The sequence below is a fragment of the Lissotriton helveticus genome, chromosome 7, assembly GCF_964261635.1.
Source record: "Lissotriton helveticus chromosome 7, aLisHel1.1, whole genome shotgun sequence".
NCBI classification, from domain to species: Eukaryota; Metazoa; Chordata; class Amphibia; order Caudata; family Salamandridae; genus Lissotriton; species Lissotriton helveticus.
This window is the reverse complement of record NC_136068.1, coordinates 1,486,369,812-1,486,391,916: the sequence shown is the minus strand read 5'-3', so window position 1 is coordinate 1,486,391,916 and position 22,105 is coordinate 1,486,369,812. Positions and strand designations below refer to the sequence as shown.

General features: G+C 47.3%; 1 protein-coding gene across 1 annotated transcript in view; it reads right to left on the bottom strand.

The window, feature by feature from the left end:
* The window catches only part of LOC144770407 (sacsin-like), a 197,299-nt gene extending 176,616 nt beyond the window's left edge, over positions 1-20,683 (bottom strand). The window contains exons 1-3 of the mRNA XM_078654916.1: positions 20,556-20,683; positions 18,721-18,750; positions 12,054-12,141 (exon numbers count right to left, since the gene is read on the bottom strand). Of these exons, the coding sequence (XP_078511042.1) occupies positions 12,054-12,141; positions 18,721-18,743 (111 nt within the window). The 5' untranslated portion in view covers positions 18,744-18,750; positions 20,556-20,683. The remainder of the gene's footprint in view (positions 1-12,053; positions 12,142-18,720; positions 18,751-20,555) is intronic.
* Positions 20,684-22,105: the final 1,422 nt, after the last annotated feature.

The window sequence follows — 22,105 nt, the reverse complement described above, 5'->3', positions numbered from 1 at the left end:
TCATACTCCATTTCTCCTTGTGACTTCTTTTCAATATCTATGGTCTCCAATTGGCATATTTCCTCAGTAATTGCATTGTGACTTTCCAAATGCACGATAGTTCCACACAAAACCATTCTTGCGAGGACAAATGCCAAGTGAACCCAATCACTGACACTCTGATAAGCATTAGCTTGTGCCTAGACCACGGGTTCCACTGGAAAAAGCAGTTCTTCCTAAGCAAGAAAAGTGATGGATAGTCTAGTGATTGGATACTTGTGACCATATAACTACGTTTGACTAGTCAGAAGACCCCAAACCCACACATCCACTCCACCAAACGTTAAGAACCTGGTAGCACTGTTGATGTCAAACTCTCCTTTGCTCTCCAAATCCCCCATCTCTGGAAAGTCCTCCCTCTCCTTCACAGGACCACAGAATCAAGCAGATTAAAGCCCTCTTCCTGGGATGCTTTGATTATTGTAAAATCCTCTATTCTGGTCTCCAGGAATTCACTTCCATACTCCGAAGACTTCAGAATAGGACAGCCTTAATCTTCATAAGTGAGTTAGAGGCTCCCAATGGATACCACGATTAAATGAAAGGTCTTAAAGTCCAAGTTTTAGTAACAATATTATATGGATAATATTTATAGGACAGAGTTGCGGGGTAAGGCGCTATGGGGTGGTGTTTAAGAATAAGATAGGGTAATGGGGAAGGGGTTAATGGTTAGTCTAAGGGGTTAAGGGTAGTAGGGAAGTGTTAAGGGAGAGGAATTAAGGTTAACAGGATAAGGAAATAAGGATAAGGGGTACAGGCAGTGAGTGATTGAGAGTAAGGGCCAAGGGAAAGGCAACAAGGAGCTAGGGGTAAGAGTTGAAACATACCAGTGATAAAGTAAGGGTTTAATTGCATGGCGGTAAGATACATTGTATGGGGTATATGTAAGTAATTAAGTGTAATGGGTTTAGAGCAAGGTGTAAAGGGGTATGTGTAGTGGGTATGGGCAATAGGTTACAGGTAAGGATTTAAGAGTAAAGAGTAAAAGGATAAGAACATATGGATAAGTGGTTAAAATGGAGGCAGGCCCATGGGTAAAGAGACAAAGGGGTAAGTAGTTATGGTATGGAAAAGGGAGTAAAGACTAAGATTGGTTTAAGGGTAAGAGGTGATTGGTAAGGGTAGCAGGTTAAGTATAAGGGGTAATATCCCCTACCCTTTAATCTTACCCTCAATATTGCCTCCCACCCCAATAAGTAAAGCACTAAGACCTGGCCGATGGTGGCCGCATAATGATGCTTTTTTCCCAAACCCTTCCTTGTATTTCTTGCCTCCCCAAATGCCCTCCCTCTCTCCTCGTTGCCCTCTGCCCCATCAGCAATAAAAGAAAACACTATGACACAACCAGCACAGGCCGTCTCACAGTAGCGGCTGGCGGGGAATGAGGGTGGACAGGCGGAGGGCTGAGAAAATACAATTTTAAAAAACACTTAACTCTTCCGCAGGCTGCGTCTCTCCTACGCTTCTCCGGCACTTTCAGGCAAGCTGCACAACAGCCGTGCTGCTGGACCACCTGGCTAGAAAACATTGACAAACCCAATACACCTCGTAAGCGTGATCTGTTGGCTTTGCCAATGCTTATTTGTATGTCTTCACATTAGCCACACTGATTGAACACATAGGGGGCCATTATAATTTCGGGCAGATCGTCACCACCCGACTGGCGGTGGCGATACGCCCGACATCTTTCCCCACCCGCACTCCATTTACCCCTCGCCATATTACAATAACGAGGGTACAGCGGCCGACGGAAAGACTGTCCGCCGCATTACCGCAGGCAGGCAATCGTTACGATTGCCTGTCGTGCGGTCCTGGGCCTTAATATGGTGGTGGTGCCTAACAGGCACCACCAGCCATATTAAGATATGTGCGGAATTTTGCCGTTTCCATAGCAGCAATGCCGCCATAGAAAGGCATGCGGGCTTTGGCTGTGGGGACCCGTTGCGGCCCCGTGGGTGTTGGGGGATTGAGGAGTGCACATGGGGGGTACCTATGGTACCCCCCTACATTGGCATACACAAGGTGGCATGCACCGCAAGGTGCCTGTCACGTTGTGCATGCCAATGAACATCATGCATCTTTTGCATTGTGGCGGGTGCTGCAGCACCGCCCACCGCAATGTAAAATATGCGGGATGCGACCGCCAGGTTGGTAGTCGCATCCCGATAGGCATGGCAGGACCGCCGCACCTCTGGCGGTCGGTCCCGTTTACCGTTACGGTGGCAGGTGGACTTTGTCCGCCCACTGTCGTAACGTGCCCATAATGTTTATACTCTCATAGCATCAAGTACTTGACTATTTTTAAGTATCAGTACATTACGATCTTTGTAGTTACTTATATGACAATTCAGTGCTCCACATTGCATTTCAATTCAAGTCTTTACTGACATTGTAATAGTTCATGCATAAATGCACTTATTCACATTTTGCTTCAGTGAAACAACTAATACACGTTTTGATATATAGTGAACTCAGCAGAGTGTAGCTGTGCCAGTTTGAAAGGAAATATATTTTGACAGCAGCACAGTGCACTAATCCTATTCAGTAAAATCCTTTCTGCATCTGCAACCTCCCCCACCCTGTGCAATACTAATAGCCCATGAGAAGCCAATATTTAAATACAAAGTATAAAGGCCACATTCTGAGTGGGGGTAATTCCAAATACGGCCACAAACACTGTTAGATTTGAGACGGGATGTGGAGGGAGGAGCCTTAAGTCCATGTAGGTCATGGACATAGATGTAGGTCTTTAAGCATGGTATTGGACCTGGGGTGGGTGGGCCTCCTAATGCTGTGCTGACTGAGACGAGGCGGACCATTGAGGGGTTAGTGACTTCTTGTGGGCATTCTGAAAGCTTCACAGAGAATGCCTGGTCCGCCCATTATTTATCATTGGCTTTATGGTTTGTAGCTCACAGTTGCTTGCTTTCTATTTGCTGGCTTTATTTGTTTTATGCAGTCCAGCTTGAGTTTGTCCCTTCCTTGGAGCACAGCCGGGGATTTATTTTGGCAGAAACTGGCTGACCCTGCAACAGGGAGGCAGTCATTGGGGCTCTGGGCTGGTGGGAGAATGCATACTTCCATGAATGCCTACTTTCTTTAAACTGACATTTAAATATTGTTCTTATCTTGTTAAATTTGCAGTGTATTTAATGACAGAGATCAAATGTTAGGCTCTGCCTTCTAAAAGAGCTTAGTGTTTACTTTTCTTTCTTTAACTTCAAAGTAAGAGAATTTATGAGACAATCTTGCTATCAAAGGAAATGCTTTTTTTTAGCACACAACAAAATTTAAATGTCTGTAAATGAACTGTGCAGATATTTCAGAATTAGGAAAGTACAAATGAAGCACAGTTTCTTTTAATTTCTGAAGTGTGCTTTGAATAAATATATAAATATGATCAACACACATCTAAGCACTAGGTGATCACATTTCCACACATTATCATTAGTGTGCAGTAAAACTGTATGTCTGTGCAAATGTAATGATCATTTCAATTGAAAATGTGTTGTCTGTAATGGCAGTGTGCCACCAAACGATGCATATGCTACACTACGCCAATCCATTCTACACTACTCCACGCTACAACATGCTACTCCACTCTATACTCCTCCAGTCTATGCCACACCATTCTATGATACACCACTACACACACGCCACTCCACTCCACTCTGACACTCCACATCAATCCACTCTATGCCACTCCACGCCACACCTTTCCACTCTAAGACACACCACTACACAACATGCTATTTCACACCACGCCACTCCATCACACGTCCTTCCACTTTATGCTCCTCCATCAACCCCTCTCTACTCTATGCCTATCCACTCTACATCACTTACCCCACTCCACTTCAATCTACCCCAACCTATCCTACTCCACTCCAATCTACACCACTCCACTCCAAGATACCCCAAGCCACTCTACCCCAATCCACTCAAATCATCTCCACTCCACTCTACCCCACTCCATCCCACACCACTCAATCTACACCAAACTACACCACTCTACTCCAATCTACTCCATTCCAATCTGTTCTAATCTACCCCACTCCAATCTACACCACTGTACCCCACTCCAATCTGCCCCTATCCATGCCACTATAAACTACCACGGTCCACCCCACTTCACCCCTAATATACCCCAATCCAATCTACCCCAATCTACACCCTCTACTACAATCCAACCTACTCCACACCAGCCTACCTGCCTCCGCTCCAACAACTGCACTTCAATCTACCCCAATCAATTCCAGGCTACCCCACTCCAGTCTACCCAACTCCAATATACCCCACTCCACTCCAATCGACCCCCCTCCACTCTACTCCAATCTACCCCACTCCACTATATCCCAATCTACCTGACTCTACTCAACTCCAACCCAATCTACCCTACTCAACTTCAATCTACCCCACTCCAATCTACCAGCCTCCACTCCAATATACCCCACTCCTGTCTACCCAACTCCAATATACCCCACTCCATTCTACCCCTCTCCACTATAGCCCAATCTACCTGACTCTACTCCACTCCAACCCAATCTACCCTACTCCACTCCAATCTACCCCACTGCACTCTATCCCATTCCAATCTTCTCACTCTAATCTACCCCACCCCGCTCTACTCCACTCCCAATGTACCCCACTGCCCTCCAAACTACCCCACTCCACTTTAACCACTCTACTCTGCTCCACTTCACTCTACCCCAATCTATCCCACTTCACTTCACTCCACTCCAATCTACCCCTCTTCACTCCAATTAACTCCACCCCTCTCCAATCTAGCCCCAATCGATCCCGCTTCACTCCACTCCAAACCACCCCACTCCAATCAGCCTCATACCATTCTACTCCAATGTGACCCACTTAACCCCAATATAACTTACTCCACTCCGTTCTACCCCACTCAACCCCAATGTACCCCATGCCAATCCAATCTACCCATCCCACTCCAATTTACTCTACCTCTCTCTACCCCACTCCAATCTATCCCACGCACGTCAACCTCAATCGACCCCACTCCTCTCCACTCTACTGAACTCCAAACTGCACACCCCACTCCAACAGTAGTAGTTAAACCAGATTTCTTGATCTGCACCTGATAACACGTTACATAAATGATTGTGTAGTTGGACATTTTTTGATGTAGGAATTTTTGCACAAAATGTGCACAGATTTTATCCAAAAAAATAATGAAACAAAATGATTTTCATGTGTTGGTGTTTTAGAGAAGGTGCCACGAAAACATCAAACTCCCAATGCCATTTTGTTCACAATTATATGATCACTCTAATCTACCCCACTTCACTCCAATCTACTCTACTCGACCCCAATGTAACCCACTCCATTCCAATCTACCCCACTCAACCCTAATCTACCCCCCAAAAATCTGCCCCATCCCACTCCAATCCACTCTCTCTCTCTCCCACTCCAGTCTCCCTCAATCTAGCCCACTCCACTCCAGTCTGCCGCACCCCATTCTACCACAATCTACCCACTTCCACTCCAATCAACTCCAGTCTACCCCACTCCACTCTACACACTCGACTGCCGTCTACACTACTTCGCTCCAATATAGCCCACTCCAATCTAGGCCAATCTACCCCCACTCCACTCCACCCCAGTAAACCTCACCCTACCAGTAGCCCCACAACACCCTAATCTACCCCACTCCAGTCCAATCGACCCCACTTCACTCTAATCTACCACATTCCACTTCACTCTAACCTACCCCACTCCACTCCACTCCAATATACCCTACTTCACTCTAGTCTACCCTACTCCAATCTACCCTACTCCAGTCTACCTCACTCCAATTTACCCCACTCTAGTCTCCCCCCTCCGATCTAATCTATCCAGTCCAACTCCAATCTACCCCACCCCACTCCACTGCACTCTCCACTCACTCTAATCTATCACTCTCCACTGACAGCTGAGCTACTCCACCACACGCCAATCCAATCTACCCCACTTTATTTTAATCTACCCACTCCAATCTACTCCAATCCATGCTATTCTAATCTACCGCACCACACTCCACCCCGATTTACCCCACTGCAAACTACCTCACCTCAGTCTATCCGCTCTAGTCTACCCCAACCCCCCTCCAGTCTACCCCACTCCCTTCCAGTTTACCCCACTTCACTTCAAAATACCCCAGTCTACCCCACCTCACTCCAAACTACCCCATTCAAACCCAATCTACCCCAATCCAATCTACCCTACCCCAATCCACTTTACCTCTCTTTACCCCACTCCAATCTATCCCACTCCATTCTACCTCAACCTACTCCACTCCAAGCTATCCCACTCAGCTCCACCCAATCTACCCCACTCCACGTTAATCTACCCTACTCAACCTCACTCTAATCTACACACTCCACTCCAGTCTACACCACTCCACTCTAGCCCACTCAACCCCTGTCTACCCCACTCTCATCAACCCCACTTCCATCCAATCTACCCCAGTGTACCACACTCCACCCTAATCTACCCCCTTCTATCCAATCCACCCCACTCCGCTCTACCCCTCTACCCCAATGAACCCCACTCCACCCTTCCCCATTCCACTTCAATCTAGCCCACTCCACTCCACCAACTCCACTCCACCACAATCCACCCCACTCCTCACTTCACCACAATCCACCCCACTTCACTCAAATCTAACCCAATCTACCCCACTCCAATTTAACCCACTAGCTCCAAATTAGCCATCTCTACTCCAATTTACCCCACTCCACTCTACCCTACTCCTCCATGCCACTGAAGTCTAGCCCAGTCCAATATACCCCAATTTACCCCATTCCACTCCAATCTACCCCTCTCCACACCATCTACCCCACTCCACCACAATCTACCCTACTCCATTCTACCACAATCTACCCACCTCCACTTCAATCTATCCCGCTCCTCTCTGCCCCACTCCAATCCCCTGAATTGTCTTCTACTTAACTGTCGTTCGGCAACGAAACATGCATCAGACATAGCTGCCCTCATCATTAATAAGGAGATTGACTTGGCCATCCTCACGGAAACATGGCTCAATGAATCATCATCTCCTACCATGGACCTCTTAATACCACCACAATATAACATCGTCAGGTTGGACAGACCAAGGAATGTAGGAGGTGGCATAGCTTGCATTCATCGCTCAGAGATCGAGGTCTGCCAATTCCAATCTGGTCAGGTTGGACAGACCAAGGAATGTAGGAGGTGGCATAGCTTGCATTCATCGCTCAGAGATCGAGGTCTGCCAATTCCAATCTGACCCCCTAGACTCTTGCGAATATCTTGGTATCAATGTAAGATCACCAAATAATCAAAGCTGCATCTTGCATGCATTCTATCATCCACCAGGAGAGAATGCAAAGTTCACGGAACAATTGATGGAGATCATAACGACCAACTCTAACTCGGATGCCAACAACATATTCCTAGGCGACTTCAACCTCCACTGGGATGACAGTAATGACAAACTGGTCAACTCGCTTAAAAACTTCCTCAGCGAGCTAAAACTTATACAAGCATGCAACCAACCCACTCACTCACAAGGAGCGACTTTAGATTGGATTATTGCAAGAAAAGATGAGGCATCAATCCTCACTATAGACCCATGTGACTGGTCTGACCACCACATCATAACATTTGAGATACCGACAATGAAAAAGGGTAGGACCGTGCAACCACGCAAGCTCAAGAAACTGATCCGAGACACAAAAGAGGCTAATATTGAACTACTGATCGAAAGGTGTGAGAAAGATCTGAAACCACCGTGCAATAAGAAAAATGTAAACGAGTTGACGGATCACTATACAACCGCGATTGGTAACATTGTCAATGACACCATGCCCCAAAAAATTAAAAAGATATCTGAGAAACCAAAAAATCCTTGGTTTAATGAATCATTGAACGAGGACAGGCGCAAACTGAGAATGGCCGAAAGGAAATGGAGACAACATCCCTCCTCCCCGGAGCTGAAAGCCCTCAGGAAAACTAGAAGTGAATACAATAAAAAGATAATCAACTCCAAAAAAGAATTTATCCGATCGGAATTGGACAGTGCCACAAACAGACCGCGAAAACTCTTCGAGATTTTAAAACTACAGTCAAACAAACTAGCCAAAACAGTTCAAGAGAGGACAAAAACTCCCATAAGCTGCGAGGAATTTTCCATATTCTTCACGGAAAAATCCAAATTACTAGAGGTTGAACTCTCAAATGCAGCAACAAACCTCATGACCCTTCCCCCACCTAAAAATGAGGCCAATGTCGCAACAGAAGATCTCCAAACAAAAAATATGGCAAAATGGGATACATTTGAATTATATGACCAGAGAATGATCGCCAAAACGCTGGCGGAACTCAGATCGAACAACCACTATCAAGACCCTCTACCTGGAAAGTGTGTAAGAAAAATCAGCCACACTCTAGTCCCGATCTGGACCGAGATAATAAATGCCTCACTTGCACAAGGAACCCTCCCGGACTGCCTAAAAACAGGGCAGGTAGTGCCCATCATCAAAAAACCGACAGCTGATGCAACAGATCCGAACAACTATCGACCAGTGACCAACATCCCACTACTGGCCAAACTCATTGAGAAATGCGTACAGGGCCAACTAAGTCAACATATCGCAAAATTCTCACTACTTGATGACTGCCAATCAGGATTCAGAACAGGACACAGTACTGAGACTGCGATCCTGCATATTGTCGATGACGCCCTACAAGCCTTAGACCGAAATCAATCATGCCTACTAATCCTCCTAGACCTGTCATCAGCATTTGACACGGTTAACCATGAAGTGCTAATGACCAGGCTACAAAACAGGATGGGATTGTCCGGGAATGTGCTGAAATGGTTCAACTCCTTCCTACAAAACAGGACTCAGCGATTCTTAGTGAATCAAGCAATCTCTTCCCCGAGCCCCACTGCAATCGGGGTCCCACAAGGCTCAACGTTATCCCCAGATCTATTCAACTTGTATGTAGAACCTCTCACGGAGATTCTTCAACAATCACAGATATCCTATCACATGTATGCTGACGACACACAATTATACATAAAGATCGCCTCCCTTGAGGACATTGACTTAATGAACAATACACTAAAGAGAGCTCTGCAATGGTTAACAATGAACCATCTGAAACTAAACGCCCAGAAAACAGAATTCCTGCTAATTTCACCGACAAGGAGCCAACCTGAAGTTAAGGAATGGACTAAATTGTTAACGGCGTTAAATTGCACCCCGACACTAGTTAACTCAGCCAAGTCACTAGGAATTACTCTAGATGAAAACCTTGACATGAAAGATCATATTAATTCAATGGCCAAGAGCGCCCGCTTCCACTTAAATTACTTAAGAAAACTGAAACCCTTTATCTCAGAGTCAGATCTAAAACTGGCTACCCAATCACTAGTTATCTCGAGGATCGAATACGGCTGCACCACACTAGCTGGCCTACCGAAAACATCCACTGCACCACTAAAAGCCTGCCTCAACGCAGCGGCTAGACTCATCACGGGAACGAAGAAATTCGATCATATATCTCCGCACCTGAAAGCACTAAACTGGCTTCCCTACGAAGCCAGAATCCAAATGAAGATGGCCTGTATTACACATAAAGCGGTTCACTACAACACGCCTATATACCTAGCCAAAAAACTCAAGCTATCAGGAGGTAACAGAACAACTAGAAGCGCAAAAGAGTTGCTATTGCGACCAGCCTTTTTCCACAAGAAAAAGACTTACAACAGAGCATTCTCTGGAGCTGCCCCCAGAATCTGGAACTCTATCCTCCCAAGCATCAGGAAGATTCAAAATACAGTAGCATTCAAAAGAGAACTTAAGAGCCACTTGATGAGTAAATACCCTACATAGTGATACCTACGGATTACTGAGACGAGCATTCACGCTACCAGAGGATTGTCCGCTTCATGAATGTTGGAAGAGCAACTCCTGACATCTGACTGTGTCCAGGTTCAAGCCGAGGCTAGACACATACTGCTACCTCATAGACTTGTGAACTGATAACTTTATCTCACTGAAAAAAAAAAAAAAAAAAAAAAAAAACTATAAAACCTCTACCTCACTTGATTAATCTATCTATACTAACATATTATGCACTGGAATACCTTATAACTCTACCTCACCGAACTTGGTTCGAGACCAATGCTAATTGCACAAACATTAAGAACTTATATATCTAATCACGTCCATTCATTATATTGCCTTCTACCTCATATATATGTTGTTGTTATTATTGCTACTATAATGTCTATTTGCTATTCTTTCCTTGTTAAGCGCTCTGATACCCACGGGTCTTGTACGCGCTATATAAAACTCTATAAATAAATAAAAAAAAAAAAAAATCCAATATACACACTCCACTCCATTCTACATCACTCTACCACCAATCTGACACACTCCACTCAAATCTACCCCACTCCACTCATATCTACCACATTCCACTTCACTCCAACCTACCCCACTCCTCTCCAATCTACCCCACTCCACGGTAACCCAATCCACCCCACTCCACAGTACTCTACACCACTCCACTCCAACCTACCACACTAAAATATACCTTACTCCACTCCAATCTACTGCACTCTACTCCATATACCCCACTCCATTTCACTCCAACCTACCCCACTCCTCTTCAATCTGCCCCACTCCACCCCATCCCACCCACTGACTCCACTTTCCCCAATCTACCACACTCCAACCTAGCTCAATCCACTCCAATCTACCCCACACCACTCCACCCTACCCTAATCTACTCCACTCCAGTCTACCCCACCTACCCCTCTTCCGTATACCCAAATTTACCCCATCTACCCTCTCAATTCCACTCCACTCCAATCTAACCTAATCCACTCCAATCTACCCCACTCAACCCCAATCCACCCCACTTCACTCTACCTCACTCCAATCCACTCTACTCCTCTCTAATCTACCCATATATACCCCCATTCCACTTCAATCTACCCCACTCCAATTTACCCCAGTCTACCCCACTCCAATCTACCACACACCAATCTATCCCACTTTAATCTACCTATTCCACTCTACCCCAATCTACCCCAATCCACTCTACCCCACTCCACTCCAATGTACCTTACTCTACCTCGCTTTAATCTACTGCACTCCAATCTAACCCACTCAAGTCCAATCTATCCCACTTCACTCCAATCTTCCCAATCTACCACACTCCAATCTACCCTACCCCACTCCACTTTAATCTACCCTAATCTACCCCACTCGACTACAATATACCCCAGTGTACTCCACTCCATCCCAATTTACCCCAACCTCCCTCACACCACTCTGTTCCACTTAACTCCACTCCAATCTTCCCCACTCCAATCTACCTACTCCAGTCTACCACACTACCCAAATCTAACCCATGCCACTCTACCCAATATACCTCACTCCACTCTACCCCAATCTACCTCAATGTACCCCAATCTACCCCACTCCAATCTAACTATTAGCCATGCTGAACAGCATCAACACTGGTGTTTAACATGGCAAAATCACATTGTCAAAGCCAACAGCTCTCATATATGTGAGAGTTATTGGCTTTGCCAATGCTTGAATTTTTTAAACACAGAGATCAAATGATATGCCCAGAACCACAGGATGTTGAGCGGATGCCGGACTCGAACCTCGTTCCCCAGTTTCATGTGCGCTTCAGACTCCTGACTAGGAGAGGACCTGTCCCAAATCTGTAGGCCTAGATAAACAATAGTCACCACAGTAATTCATGTGCTTAGAAATATGATTGCAGCACTTGCCTGTTGCTACCTACTAGGCACTTACAGATATAAACAGTGATACAAATGTAAACGAAGCATCATAAAAAGACAACTCTTGAGTTTCTCTTCCTTGGGTTATAAAATCACAAGAGACCCCTCAAATGGTTCTTTAGACCAGTGAGTGCCTCAAATTAACAATTACCTCAGTCTATTTATTAGTGAACAAATTTAGGAATAAAATAGCAGCTACCTTTAAAATCTGCCCTCCGTCAGGGTATTTCCGGAGAATGTTCTTCAGGTACGTCAGGAACGGAGGCGCCTTCTGACAGAACCTGGTCCTGGGAAGGAGAAAAGACATACTTTGTGTCAAGAACCTGCCATTGTGTTATAGTATTTCTTCTAAGTCTCACTATTGGAGCTCTCCGTTGAGTTTCTACCATGATTTCCAGGTGAGAATACAAAAATGTAAAAAGCCGCAAACTCCCCCCTCCTACATGCATGTATGTGGCTTATAAGGCGCCATGAGAGTGTGGCACAAGTAACACAATAGGGGTTTACAGCAGTGGACGGGAACGGAAGGGCACGGCGTACCCCTACTTCTAAAAATGATTTCAGTCCGTTCCCCTACTTCTTACTTTCAAAAAAGCATCCCGGGACGGCAATAGTCTGGTTTAAAAACAATAACTTTTTTCATTAGATTCCAGGGGCGGCTCGCACTTCTCTTGAACTCCAGAGGCTGTAGCAGCCCCTGCCCCCCCTGAGCTCGCACAGACGGAGGGCAGGGCCATTGTCATTACGATTGAGGCTGATTACCCCCTTTCGAATGACAATGCACCCCCCTCTGCCTTTAGCATATCAAGTGTCAGTGAGATCGGAGTTGGTGATTACAGAGGAGCTTTCCCCAGACAGAGTACGTGGGGAACTTGACACCTTGTCTAATTTGTTAATGTTGTACACAGAGTGAATTGGGCAGGAGCAGTGACGGGACAGAAGAGGCGTCAGGAGCGACAGGAAAGGAGAGGTACTAGGGCAGGAGAGGTGACCGGGGGGGGGGGGCCGCAGGAGAAGTGACGGGGCAGTAGAGTTGACGTGTCAGGAGCAGTGACGGGACAGGAGAGGTGACAGAAAAGGAGAGGTGACGGGGGCAGGAGAAGTGATGGGGCAGGAGAAGTGAAGGGGCAGGATTGGTGATTAGGCATAGGCAGGAGCGGTAACCGGCAGGAGCAGTGAACGGATAGGGGCAGTGAACAGATAAGAGCAGTGAACGGGGCAGGAGAAGTAATGGGACAGGAGCGGTGATCGGGCAGGAGTGCTGATCGGACAGGAGCAGTGAACGGGCAGGAGCAGTGAACGGGCAGGAAAAGTGACGGGGCAGGAAAAGTGACGGGACGGGGTAGGAAATGTGACAAGGCAGGAAAAGTGACGAGGCAGGAGCAGTTACGGGGCAGGAGAGGCAACAGGAAAGGAGAGGTGACTGGACAGGAGCGGGAACTGGGCAGGAGAAGTGACCGGGTAGGAGAAGGGACGGGGCAGGAGAGGGGACAGGGCAGGAGAAGGGACAGGGCAGTAGAAGGGACGGGGCAGGAGAAGGGACGGGGCAGGAGAAGGGACGGGGCAGGAGAAGGGATGGGGCAGGAGAAGGGACGGGGCAGGAGAGGTGACGGGGCAGGAGAGGTGATGGGGCAGGAGAGGTGACGGGGCAGGGGAGGAAGCAGGAGAGGAGGTGACAGGGCAGGAGAGGTGACGGGGCAGGAGAAGTGACGAAGCAGTAGAAGTAATGGGGCAGGAGCAGTGATTAGGCATGTGCAGGAGTGGTAACCGGGCAGGAGCAGTGAACGGGGCAGGAGCTGTGAACGGGGCAGAAGCAGTGAACCAGGCAGGAGCAGTTAATGGGGCAGGAGCAGTGAACGGGGCAGAAGTGACGGTGCAGGAAAAGTGACGGGACAGGAGAAGGAGAAGTGATGGGGCACGAGAAGTGAAGGGGCAGGAGCGGTGATTAGACATAGGAAGGAGCGGTAACCGGCAGGAGCAGTGAACGGATAGGGGCAGTGAACAGATAAGAGCAGTGAACGGGGCAGGAGAAGTAATGGGACAGGAGCGGTGATAGGGCAGGAGTGCTGACCGGACAGGAGCAGTGAACTAGCAGGAGCGGTCACGGGGCAACGAAAGTGACGGGGCAGGAAAAGTGATGAGGCAGGAAAAGTGACGGGTCAGGAGCAGTGATGGGTCAGGAGAGGCAACAGGAAAGGAGAGGTGACTGGGCAGGAGAGGTAACTGGACAGGAGAGGTGGACGGGCAGGAGAAGTGACGGGGCAGGAGAAGTGACGGGGCAGGAGAGGTCACGGGGCAGGAGAGGTGACGGGGCAGGAGAGGTGACGAAGCAGTAGAAGTAATGGGGCAGGAGAGGTGATTAGGCCTGAGCAGGAGTGGTAACCGGGCAGGAGCAGTGAATGGGGCAGGAGCAGTGAACCAGGCAGTATCAGTGAATGGGGCAGGAGCAGTGAATGGGGCAGGAGCAGTTAATGGGGCAGAAGTGATGGTGCAGGAAAAGTGACGGGACAGGAGAAGTGACAGGACAGGAGAAGTGACAGGACAGGAGAAGTGACAGGACAGGAGAAGGAGAAGTGACGGGACAGGAGAAGTGACGAGACAGGAGAAGTGACGGGACAGGAGAAGTGACAGGACAGGAGAAGTGACACAAGAGGGGTACAAAGTTCCCCGAAAAGGAATGTAAAAAACAGTGTGAGTGTAGCATAGAGAACAGAAAGGGGGGGAATTCCCTTTTTGGAACTAAAACCCTCACACACCCAGCAAGCTAGGTGTCATGCTTCATCATATGGGTTCTGCTCCTCGTCAGACTGGCGCTGCAATGTCTGACGGGCTCCCATAAAGGGGCTCTTTATCGGAGATATTTTGTTCCAGCCATATGGTGCATGCGTGTGAGAGGGCAGAGGGAAGTGTAGTCGTGAAGTGAAGGTGGGTAAAAAAGGTGAGGCAGTCCACAATGAACTTTATTAGCGTGGTTGACTCCCTTGATTAAAAGGGTTAAGAGGAGAGATATATACAGGGAGGTTCGTGGGGGTAGGTTAATACGGCTTGGACCGCGCGCCGCCGAAGGTACCATACCCAATTGTGCGGGTCCCACGGGAGCAGACTGCGGGGCACCTTAGGGAACCTCCTAGCGTCGCATTACTAGAGTAGGACCAATTGGCCTGCCCGTTTACTGACCTACAAGATGAGGCTGTAATTTACATAATTAATTGTTTCACTGTGTAGTACTTATCACTTAGGTCCTGAAGAATTGCCATGATGGCAAGAAACATGTTGACCTGACCTGAGGGTTGTAGATATTTTGCTGTGAATCTCCCCGGTATATATCTGGAGAAGTGGTGACGGGGCAGGAAAGGTGATGGGGCAGGAGAGGTGACGGGGCAGAAGCAGTGATTAGGCATGAGCAGGAGCAGTGACCGGGCAGGAGCGGTGAACGGGGCAGGAGCGGTGAACGGGGCAGGAGCGGTGAACGGGGCAGGAGCGGTGAACGGGGCAGGAGCGGTGAACAGGGCAGGAGCGGTGAACAGGGCAGGAGCGGTGAACAGGGCAGGAGTAGTGAACAGGGCAGGAGTAGTGAACAGGGCAGGAGCAGTGAACAGGGCAGGAGCAGTGAACAGGGCAGGAGCAGTTAACAGGGCAGGAGCGGTTAACAGGGCAGGAGCTGTTAACAGGTCAGGAGCAGTGAACAGGGCAGGAGCAGTGAACAGGGCAGGAGCAGTGAACAGGGCAGGAGAAGTGACGGGCCAGGAGGAGGGAGGGGGCGGGGGAATTGATGAAGCAGGAGTGTTGATCGAGCAGGAGTACTGACTGGACAGGAGCAGTGAAAGGGCAGGAGCAGGCATTTCTCCTAGGGAGACTTGAAGGGTAGGGGGGCCAGTTTAGTTTGGGGGGGCCCATTTTGTACAAGTGCAGGAGTTTTAAAAACACTGCAAAGTTCTTTGTATATTCAGCAAGTTTCGGTCAACAATACAAGTGCCAAGATAACTTTGGTGATCAAGGTACCTGCTGGAGAGAGATGGGAGCATGTTTGGTCTAATGGCTGTTTTACTCATCTAAGATAGTGCAGAGGGGTAATATGCCTGCTGCAAAGAACATGTACCATGCATATCAAAGACCAATATGTTATGTACATAGTTCAGTGGGTACTGCTTTGTGTTCACTTCCCGAATGAAAGGGCTGGACTGTTCCCATTGGGCGCAGAATCTAGACTGATTTGCATATGGCTGGGTCCAAACTGGAATGGCATAGTGATCAAAAAACGATGGATTTAAGCCCATATCTCTGAACTGGGATGAATGTATGACATTGTTCTGCATTCTGTCCATCAATTGTTCTTTTTGCATTTGTCACCCGAGTGGGGCAGGTATTCTCAGACACGAGTCCCGTGCTCTCCATGCCACTGGAATCAAGCTATTCTGGCTGATGAGGGCTGAAAGCCCGAAACCGGTCCTAGGATGCGTGTTTCCAGTCCAAGGAGGACCTGGCTTGGCAGTTCAGGCTGGACTGTTCCCATTGGGCGCAGGGTCAAGACTGATTTGCATATGGCTGGGTCCAAACTGGAATGGCATGGTGAGCAAAAAAACAATGGATTTAGGCCCAGATCTCTGTACCGGGGTGAATGTATGATATTGTTATGCATTGTTCTGCATTCTGTCCACCAGTTGTTCTTTTTGCTATATTATGATTGAGCAGCTAGCTGGCTGACAGGAATATGAAGGAGCCTTTGTGGGTTTCCGTGAGTCTAGATTCTCCTGAAGAGTCCCTTTCTCTTCTGAGCCATGGTTATCACATGTGTACAGGAGGAGCCCTGTATTCATGACCTCAATGTTTGAGACAAAAAATAATCATGGATTTCTGAACAATGAGAGTAAAAGCATTAAGGTAACAAGTTGTTCCTGCTTATATTTCACACGCTTTACATAAACCTATATTCCTTATGAGGGTTTGCTTTTTCCTGAATTAAACCTCAAATAAACATGTTTATTCATTGTTTTAATTAAATAACGTTATAAGAGGTAACTGGTCAGTGAAATGCTAAGCGTACTAAAAATTGGTATGTTTTGCTATTTCTAGCCACACCCCCGACTCCGCCCACTGATTCAATCTTCGGTTATTCCCGCCTCCTGATTCTCCACTCACAGTTCCCCTACTTTTTTTCCCCACTTCATTTTCAGAAATTAAAACTTTTTTGATGTAGCAATTTTTGCACAAAAATGTGCACAGATTTTTTTTTCAAAAAAATTATGAAACAACATGGTTTTCATGTGTTGGTTTTTTAGAGAAGATGCCACGAAAACATCAAACTCCCAATGCCATTCTGTTCACAATTATATGATTCGAAAGAATGCCAGCAATGCCTGGCTATCATTCCTAAACAAGCACTGGTAACGTACATAGGCCTCACTGTTTTATACATGAAAGTGCATCTTAATTAATTGAGGATTGTGCGTGTGTGGTAGTGTGGGTGGGTTACTTGGTGAACGTGACACTGAGGCAAGAGCTCGATAGATGAGAATGAACGGATTCATGAAGGACTGAATGATTGAGTGCATGTATCATTATGGGTGAGTGAATGCATGAATGTAAGGGTCAGTGCATTGATGAGTGGTTGAATAAGTGACTGGAAGAGCTTCTGTAAGAATGGTTGAATGAATGAATGAATGAGCAAGTGCATGCATGGTTACACCTGTCTTATAGGCAGTGGTACTGATTACATCCTAAAATTGCCACGAATTGCCAGTAGTATGCCAGTGAAAATTCTTCAAGTGATATGCTTGTTGTCTTCCAGCAACATTGACACACCCAAATGACGTATTGACCCACATCCGCCTTTTTCATCACCTGGGCAGGCCTCACTTAGCTTCTATCTGTAGGACCGCGCGACACTTCACCTACAAAGAGGCTGAACCAGAAGTTCAGTAATTTACAGCTGGACCACCGACTGCCCAAGCAACAGGTCCCAGACAACTAGAACCACCCGGCCCTGAACCCCAAGGCGGCCAATGACCTTCACTTCCTGGCTCCCCCCACTAGAGCTGGTTCAAGCTGAGAAAGCGGCCATGTCAGAAGGTACAGCGCCTCTAACCTCGCGGAGCCTTCTCCAAGGACATCAACATTTCTAAGAGGTTCCTGGCTAGCTCTATTGATTAACACTGGACACTGTGTGCCTATTTTTAAAGATTTTTTTACATTTCATTTTTCAATCGGAGCTTTCGAACCCCTTGACCAACATATGTTATCCCTTGCCTTCAGATTATAAATGCATGTCCTTATATTTCATCTGGGTGCGGTCTTTCAGTAGTTTATTTCATACTGCCATCTGATTGTACTGTCCCATATTCTTTCTCCAGGTCTTGCCCAGAGTGGCTTCCCTCAGGACTGCGGGGTAGGACTGCTGGGCAGTCACTAAAGAGACGTTAGCAGTCCAAGAAAGAACAATCCCCAACATCACTTGAAGAACTGGTTAAAAACGTTGATGAAAAGTGTGAGATGAGGAAAGAAATATTTCTGGGGGCTACTATGCTCTGAGGATACTTTGGTTTTCTGTGACCTTAAATTGCCTTTCTCCGACCTTTAACGCACCCTTCATTTTTCTCACTATCATCATATCTCATAATAGTGCCACTTCTTCCTTTCATCGCAATCTCCCTCCTTCTCCCCTTTCTTGCCCCTGCCTTCAGCTCCCTTGCGTGGATCCCTCACTCTCTCCATTTTAGCTCTCACCCTATGTTCTCTTCCATCCCACACTGCTTCTTCTATCTCTAAAGTCTTCCCCGATCTCCTCCCTTCCGCCTATGTCTCCTGAATTCTTCTGTTCACCTCCCACATCACACTACCCCATGCAGTGTATGTAGTTTGTTCCTCACCTTTTCCGTCGCCTCTGAGACATGATGATGCTGAAAAAAACAGAGGGAAACTGGTTATAATTACAACTTGATTGTGGGCCAGGAGCTGCCATAATCCCCCGTGCTTCCCTCTTCCTCCAGTGGGATCTTTCCTTAAGCTGAAACCACCCTCTGCTGTGGTGGTCTGTCCTGAAGTTGAAATGTCCCCTGTGCTCAACTACTCTTAGGTTAGGCCCTTCCCCTGAGCTCACGTGCGCCATGGTGTGACCTTCTGCGTCTCAACAACGGTCTACGAGAAGGACACTCTCTGTGCGACACCCGACCCACAAGGGAAGCGTTCCGCACAGTTCACCTCCCCTACAGCATGGTACATCCCCGGGTTGTCTCGTGCCCTGAGCTGTGAAACAACCCGGTGGTCACCCACCCTCCCCGCTATGATTGGCCAAGCCCCCTCAACGCGCTGGAAGTGAAAGGGAGGGGGGCGGGAGGGGGACGGGGGTGTGAGGAGCAACGATTGAGGGGAGAGGTTTAAGAAAGGCTTTGCCAAGGAGAACTGTGGGATAAAGTGCGATGGGCGTCGAGTGATGAATGATGGATGAAAAGTGAGGGATGAGCACTAAGAGATGGAGACTGGGGAATGAGGGTGGGCCCGGTGGGGTTAAGGACTGAGGCTTTAGGATTTAGGTGTGAGCCACGAGGAGCACGATACGTATAGAATAAAGAGGGGGTGGGGAGCATGAGGGTGAGCAACGAGAGGTGAAACGTGAGGGTGAGGGGTGACCAGTGGAAGGTGAGGTGCGAGCAAAGAGAAATGAGGAATGAGGAGTGAGGAGAGAGAAACAAGGAGTGGGGAATAAAGATTGAGGGATGGCGAATAGGAGATGAGGAATAAAGAGTAAGAAATTGAGGGGTGAGGGGAAGGAGAAGGGAATGAGATGAGGGTCGATGAGTGAGCTTTAAAGAGAAAGGACTGGGAAGAGAGGGATGAGGGTTGAGGGTTGAATAATAAGGAACAAGATGAATTATGAGGAGGGGGTGCGAGGCGAGAGCAGTGCGAAAGGAGAGTGGGGATGAGACGTGAGGAATGAGGGAGGAAGAGTGAGTTTTGAGGAATAAGGAGTGAGCGTTTAGGAATAGGGAGTGCGGGGTTAAGAATGGTGAAGTAAAGGGTACGGGAGTGAGGGATAAGGAATAACTGATGAGGGGCAACGAGTGAGGGATGGATGTGAAGGGTGATTAGGGAGGGATACGGAGTCAACGGGTACTAGTGGGGACGGAGTAGTGAAGATAGGAGAGAGAAGTCAAGAATTAGGAGTGAAGTGAGGGATGAGGAGTGACGTTGAACGATGTGGATTGAGAAGCGGAGATGGAGGGATGAAAGGAGAGGTCTAAAGAGTGACACTGAGGAGTGCAGTTGAAGAGTGAGGGTTGATAATGAATTAATAAGGTGTAGGAAGGGGAGCGAGGGACGAGTGAAAGCATGTGGATGAGATGGGGGGGGGGAGGTGTCCGGAGTGATGGGTGAGGAACAGACGACGAGGGATGAGGCGAGTGGGTGAGATGCTCTGAAGCGGCGAGATGCTGCGTTGCAATCAGGGATGTTGAGGAGTCAGTCACTTATCGAACTGATGGCTCTGAAAGGCCGAGGAATGTAAAAGATTCATCTTCTTAGCCAGAGGCTTGTAGGGATGGGGCAGAGTCAGTCATGCGTGAGGCTGGTGCTAATGCGCCTGAAACCCTGGCTGGGTAGAAACAAGGTGCCGTTGCCTGGAGTGTACGCAATTAATTCAGTCAGTGGCTGCAAACAGGCTGAGTGAGTGGTGGAGTCGGTGGGTCGCCTCGGGCGTCCGCCTCACCTGCTTCTGGTACCCGGGTGCGCTGCTGTCCTGCAGTCAGTCTCTGCATCCAGCCTCTCCTCTCCAGGACTGGCTGCAGCCGGGCTTCTGCGCCCTTTAATACACCGTGTCCGAGATAGAAACCGAAACCGAACAGTATCGTGAGTTTCGTTTCTTGGTTCTCAGCTCGCTTCAGGAGACGGCAGCCTCCGGGGGAGCAGTGAGGCGAGAGGAGTGAGCTGGGAACGGGCGATGCTGAACCATAGAGTGGTGGGAGCGGGTGCAATGAGGCCGGCTCTAGGGCGGTACGACCGGTGCCACCGCACCGGGTGCAGACTCTTCCAGGGGGGCCCTATCTGGCAGTATTTTATGGATTTAAAAGCACCTGCTACTCATTCATTTCAAAAATCTTTATTCGAATTCTTGAAAATTCATAAAAGCATATTTATAATTATACAATTCATAAAAATCCATGACAATAATAATAATATTCATAATCAAACACTGGTAATTCGAACTTAAGCATTTTCCATCGTCTTTCCAGCACGAACTGCAATTTTTAAGAAAGTGCAGGTACGACAAATTATCTCCTCATTATCCAGTGAAAGCAGCAACTGGTAGGATTCATCCAGGGTGATTGGTCTATGTTTTTAAAAAAAGGGAATTAAAAGCCATTTAGCATATTTCAAATAATAATTACATGAAAAGAAAAAATGTAAGTCATTTCGGTCGCTTAGCCCATTACAGGGGCAGCTTATTTTGTTCGAACTTAGGTGGTGCCCCAAGGGAAAGTTTAACAGATATCTAATGGATCCAGCCCTTAATCGGAATAAAAGACTGCTTTCCCAATGTGTCATCGGTAAAATTAAGTACAATGGTAAGGGATGTCTGTATAGTCCCATACTTACACCAACAACAAGAGAGAAAGGGTCAAACGGTCACTCTCACACCCCTTGGGACTAATATATCTAAACAACAAAAGAGTGCCAAATGCACAAACACTGAATTAAAGAACAAAAGGACAAAGTGGGAGAAAAAGCATAGCTCAGAAAAGAAAAAGAACCCTCAGGCACCAACTAAATATGTTGGTTGCCAGTTGTCTTCATCGGGTCCTTGTTTGTGAAAACGTGAAATGCTACGTAATCAAAAAGTACAGTGCTCAGATAAAAAGAGTGTGGACTACTCCCCAGAAAAAACTTATTTAATATAGGGGTAGTTCTAACTCTATTAAAAACAAGTGTAGAAAAACGGACATATACAAGGTTGAGTAAATTTGAACCTAATGTCCTAAAAGGTCGACATGTTTCTTGCGAGAGCCTAAAGTCAGCCCAGCATTCCTCAGGACCACAACAACCCTGGCCTCATGTTCAGAGCTCACTCTGGCACCAAAATCATACAAGGCGGGGTGAAACAAATATTTAAAGTTTAAAATCATAAACTTATCTGTAAGTTTATACGCGCAAACTTCCATATAAACATTGTCACAGTTGCATGCTGATCAACCTGGAAAGATATGGTAAGTTTTTGCATGTTAATATTCAACAATTTCATTAGTAACTATTAATAGATTT